This window comes from Ambystoma mexicanum, chromosome 11 (assembly GCF_040938575.1).
Source record: "Ambystoma mexicanum isolate Mex_15411 chromosome 11, UKY_AmexF1_1, whole genome shotgun sequence".
In the NCBI taxonomy this organism is placed as follows: domain Eukaryota; kingdom Metazoa; phylum Chordata; class Amphibia; order Caudata; family Ambystomatidae; genus Ambystoma; species Ambystoma mexicanum.
The window spans coordinates 1,351,231,708-1,351,237,707 of record NC_090934.1 but is presented as its reverse complement, the minus strand read 5'-3'; the positions used below and the strand labels follow the sequence as shown (position 1 = coordinate 1,351,237,707).

Below are 6,000 nucleotides of genomic sequence, written 5' to 3'. Positions count from 1 at the left end.
TTCTGCAGGAGGGTTAGAAAGTTAATTTGCAGTCTTATTGCATTCCCAAGGATTTATTCAATCATAAGTGTATTTACGGTCACTCAAGTTTTTGACGGGTTTGGAATTTTGCAAAGGACTGCCTGAGCTCTTGCTGTATCCAGGATATCATCAATTGTCAAATTGGTATTTGATCCACGGCTGGTTGTTGAAGCAGGCTCTCCTTCCGAGATCTTATGGGCGGAGAGTAAATTCTGACTTGCTTGTTGACCCATCTGGTCAGTTGTTTGGTACAGATATGTTAGGACTGGGATAGCCCAACATGCTAATTTGTATACATATACAATTAGTCTCCCCCTGCCCTTCCAAGCCAGTCTAGTTTCTCTTATTCTGCATCCAGGTTAGACTGTGCTTGCTCAATCGGGATGTTTTTTAGGTATCCCCTTTCCACTCACCACTTCTGGTTCCATATAGTCTTAGGGTGTTGGGATACCTTTTGACCCACATCTGTAAACTCCCCCTGGAGATAAACTACCAATACTCTTGCACTTTTCTTGCTTTGGTTATCCCTAACTCTCTGATATTATCTATTCCGATGTAAACAGTAATCTTCCTTACTCCAAATCCAATTCTTCCTCTTCATGGCCTTCTTCCGTCACTCCCAAAGTTCTTTCAGGTTCTATATATAGGTGGTGCCCTGCTTGCAATTTGAAATAAGAAGAGTGAGCCTGGAGAGCATTTACTCAAAAAGTGGGAAAGCATAGGAAAAAATAAGAGCTGTTAAACGAATGTTTTTGATTTTATTGTATTTTTTACCCAGAGGCAAAGGATTTGGTTGTTTACAGGGTGAGGACTCTCCTCAAAGTAAGGACAGTGACGAAGACTTGCAGTAAAAAAAAAGAAAGTACCAACATGTAATCAGATGCTTTTATGTATATTACCTGGTCCACGTGTATATTAGGATTCGATTTTTGGACTTTCAAATAGCATTATACATATCCATGGTTTACCACTTTGTGCTCAATAATTCACCAAGTATCAACTAATCAATAGGTCAATCCCTAACAGAAATGTTGTCACTAGCAGCTAACATATGAAAAATAAGAGAAGAAAGTGTTCTTTGGATAGGTTGAACAGGTTTCACAGCTTTTTAATGTGCAGAATCCAAATTCAAAAACATGCTTAACAATAAAAAGCACTTAAGGAACAACATACAGAAAAGCATTATGCGTTTGTCAACAATTAGTTTGCAAAACAAAAATAAGAGTAACAAAAAATACAAAAGAATCGATTATTTGAAATAAATGGAGTTCTATTCCAATGGATGCTAAGAATTTCCCCATTCGAGAGCTTTCATGAACTCTTCTTCGGTAAAAGAAAGCATTTTAGCAGCTTCTATGTGCATCTGTAAAATAAATATAAACATGTTTGAGAAATCTCATATTACAATAAAATAATTCTGCCTCACTCATGGTTTACAGTGGCGTTGGAGCAAACTAGAATTTCATGTTCAGCGAGAGTGGGAAGAAATATGGGGCTGGTCTGTCTCCTGGCAAACTGACAAGTCACTACATATCTGGCCTTGTATTGCGCCAGAAGCATTTCTCATTCTTGACAAACAGTAAAGGCTCTCAATCTAAAGACTGGTGCCCCAGAATAGTGACGCCATTTATAAAACAGCAGACTTGAGTTTCACTCCTGATCCTGCCCTTAGATTCTGATGTGCCTGCCCACGTATCCAGTATTTTACAATTTTATCCTCTTTCCTTGGCTCTTGTTCAGTGTAGGCTAGTCCGACATTTAACTCCTTATTTCCTGTACAAGAATTTGGTGACACCAAGAGTACTGGTTATTCGTTGCTCCATACAAAACTTAAAAGCTATCTGGGATCCTTCAGGTAATTTTGCAAGACATTTGTGGAGCTGCTGTTTAAAAGATTCCCATCAAATTGCCTGTTCTGTTTTTTTTTTTTTTTAAATCTGACTTTTAATTTGTATATCATGGTAGATATCCCACCTCCTCCATCGTGTAGAAGATACAAATCGTGAAAGGGAAGGTTTGAGGGGCTGGGATCACTGTATCCTATCCTATCCTATCCTATCCTATCCTATCCTATCCTATCCTTAATCTCATCTCTTCTCCTTACTGCTACCTCTTTCATAACTGACTTATCCACCCTCAAACAGCCAAAGGTCCTCACTGGTAACCCTGATGGAAAGGTAGTTTGTGTGTGCCTTGGACCATGTGTGGGATCAATTATATCCCAATGTTCTTGTAGCAACACTTCCCACCGATTATGCAGTGCGCACCACCTACCCTTTATGTTAAACCCTGCCCTCTTTATCACTGTGTTATGTTTGGAATTTTGTCCACCAAAGGCTCAGAACACCACCTGATAGTCACAATAAAGTTGAAGGTCTGCAAGTCAAATAAAGTGTCAAAAATGATTACTTGGATTAATTCCCTTTTTTAGCAGCTTGATTTTAATTTTAGAAGGCTGACATCTGTTGCCAGGTCTAGCTCGGGAAACAAAATCAGCTTTAGGAAAATTTGCTATTCAAGCCCCATCTTGCACTGAACAAAGAACCACAGGAAACCAGCCCAAGGTGGGATTGGAGATGCTTTCCTTGCCAAACGAATTTTGAAAAAGTGAGGCTAAATGTTGAATTTTACAAGATCTTTTCTAAATCTATTTGATAAAAAGTGGTCTACTTTAGACGCAGTTCTTAAGGGGAGCTCATGAAATAATGCAACACCTTAAGGTCTACCACACTGAAAACGTTCATTACTCAGTAGCAGCATATGTACCTATTTGCACACCAAAATCTGTAGGGCTGCTGGTAGAACCCTAAAATCACAGGAGGAAAAAAAGCAACTCTGCTCAGTCACAACATACGAAATCACCAACATATTCATGAGTTTGTTATGCCCTAAAATGTGCAAAGGCAACTGGGTGAAGTGAAAGTATAACTAGGCTGCAGTTATGAAACCGGGCTGACAAATATCAGCAGTTGTTGATATTCTCAGGATGACCACGTGCAAGGGGTGTGCATTAATAGTCGTGGCAAAAATAGTCGGTAAAAGAAATTGTGGTTTGGCCCGGTATAAGTGTACCCGTTATACCATTTAAGGGAAGCTGCGGTTGCGGGGTTGTCCCCTGCATCCATTACATGGATTGTGGCAGCAAAACCACAGCTTTTTTTCCACGATTTATTGTGTAAACTGCCATTTTTGCTGCGACTTTAACACATGGAACCGTACAAGGGCTGTTCAATGTTACAAGGCTAACTATATGCAAGATTGGCACAATCTGCCATAGGACCCAATCTCCCTTTTGGGTCTCATTTTTCCAGTTCTCAAATACAGAAGTGCTGTTGAATATGCCATTACATTTTCAATGTGCCAGGGGTGACCATGTAAAAGCACTACTCAGCATAGTACCCATTCCCTTAGGTCAGGTCTCACTCATGGGGCAGGTGGTCCAAGTGTGCCCCTATGGTGCAGGGGTGTTCAATGTGTCAGTGATAGGCCTGGTTAATTTGTAATTGATTAGCCACACACCCCTGTACAGCAATACCCATTTGTAGATGCTCTGGCAACCCTTCACCTTTGTCGAGTTTCATGTGGATGTATGTTCTCTCATTTACAGGTGATTTCATGGGACTATTGAACTAATAAATAGGTCTAGTGGTAGTGATCTGGTGGAGCTTGGTACTCCTAAAACACTTAATGGAATGTATTTGCCCCACACATTGACCAGCCATTGAGGATTCACCAGTGGCTACATCAATCTCAAGGCAGCTGTGACATGCATCACTTTTGTAGGTATTGGTATTCCCCGCTGGCAACCAAACAACTGTGTGTGAGGTCATCTAGTACCAGAGACGCCACAACATTTTAAACTGAGTCGCATAGGGACTACAAGCTCAGATCTATGTTTTTATCAAGGGTTCTTTAGACTGCATAGGACAATCCTGGCCTACACATATAGCAGTAAAATGCAGTTAGGCTTCAGAATAGTCACAACAAATGTAGGCGTATGAGCAGCATCGGCCGCAGTTTATTTTACAATTTGGATGTTCCATACACCCAAACGGCAACCCACTGTTCTACTGGTAGCAAATGCCATCAGCACTGCTGCACCGAATGCCAGGGTACATCTTACCAAATTTGCCCTGCAATGTTCTGCTAAGTGTTCAGTCGTGTGGAAGCTCAGACGGTGGAAGCCTTGCTTAACCTCTACGTGTGTGTGCTCACCATACTGATTGTGGAGCTACAGGCGAATTGGACTACTGTACCTTTAACGCTGGAGACCTTTTAAACATTGCGATTGTTTTGAAGTAGTACAACTTCATGTGGCTGTTCCTCGTGAGCTGTGCAAGTGTGAAGGAAATCAAGTGCGCAAAACTCTCCTCTTCATTCACATGAAGGTAAGTCAATTGCCTCTTAAAGACTGCCAATTTGCTGTTCAGTTAACTCCAGTGTTACCTGGAGTTAAACTGACGTTGGCATTACCTTGGGAACTAAAGGGAGTGGGGCTCTGGCGTTGCGTTGTCGTGTGAGGCCGGATCCATAGCCCTTAATATAATTGCCATCATTACCTCCACTCAGAACATTAGCACATTCTCTACACATAACACCATGCTTTTAATAAGCAAGTCTCTGCCTAGGACTGACTCGTTAACCGTCTCAACATCTGATCAATCGGCGATCTCCGATCATGATATGTTGCGTGCTGTAGTTCTCCCCTTACCTCAATCTCCTGTTTCACCATCTGAATGTGTGTTGATGAGAATTGCGCTAAACGCCTCACATGATGCTCAAGCTGACAATGTGACTATCACTGCAATGGGAGACAAGTTTGCGAAACAAAGTACAATTAACACCTTCTTTTCCACCATACCGAAATCATGTCTTCAATCTGCCTCTGCATCAACGATTGCGATAACTTTTACACATCAAGTTGAATGTTGCAATGAAGTCAAAGCAGCTCTTGACTCCACATTTTCTTCCATTTCGTCAACATCTATGTTTCCGGCATCCAGGTGTCTTATCTGCAGCCATTAAACACACCGCAGGCCCAGACGACTTCTCAATACCCGACACTTTGGGTGAAATTAATCAAGTGCTAGCGGTTCTAGTTTCGCTCTATGAATCACTGAAGACAGAAACAAAGACATTTTGTACTGTTAGAATCATTACTATTTAAATTCGAGAATTTGAAGCTTCACATGACTGCAAATGATTATAAAAGACGCTTCGCTCCCCAATCATCTAAAAACACAGCACTTGTGAAAATAGATCTGACAGCCGTTATGCAGTCTGTGCAATCGCATCAATTGGGCACTGATAAAATCAGGAGACACCAACCCAGGTACTCCAACATCGTGGTCATCGAGCTCAGTTCCCTCTCTCTCGATTGGTTCGACTCTTGAGCAGCTTCTCACATTGGTGCCAGATTGCTCAACATGCCCACAAAAATCGACCATAGACCTGGTCGACCTAACTGCAGGAACCAACAATAATGGCACAAAGTGAAGGTTACATCGACCTCAAAACACCAATAGGTTGCCCGTGACTGTCGTTGAGAAGGCTTCCATGATGCCAGTACATAAGAAACCAAGAAAACTAGTTTGGAAACCTAAAAATATTATTATGCCGAACAAGACAAGGCAGGCATTCAAAAACGTTTTCTGCACCTTGCTAAAGAAACCTGAAGTAGCAACTAAATTAAGCAAGAGAGATTTAGCTCCCACTTTAACTAATGCGGTCGACAGATCACTTACAAAGGGTTTGTCTTCTTCTGTTGACTTGACAGGGTGTGCAACGCATCAGAATCTTTGCCATAACAAAGAATCAGCCGCCAACACTGAAGCCCAGTCAAAGCCAAGCGCCGCCCACTTAACAGGGCCGAGGGAGCTCACATGGGCAGGCTCCGATTTAACAATGAACACCCAGGGCAGCCAAAATAGAACGTTCATCAAACCTCTCATGTAGATAAAGTTTGACCTATTCCGTCAA

At 41.7% G+C, this 6,000-nt stretch overlaps 1 protein-coding gene across 1 annotated transcript in view; it reads right to left on the bottom strand.

Moving 5' to 3' along the window:
* Positions 1-1,113: 1,113 nt before the first annotated feature.
* The window catches only part of TEX9 (testis expressed 9), a 289,980-nt gene continuing 285,093 nt past the window's right edge, over positions 1,114-6,000 (bottom strand). The window contains exon 12 of the mRNA XM_069624890.1: positions 1,114-1,384. Coding sequence (XP_069480991.1) covers positions 1,307-1,384 — 78 coding nt within the window. The 3' untranslated portion in view covers positions 1,114-1,306. The remainder of the gene's footprint in view (positions 1,385-6,000) is intronic.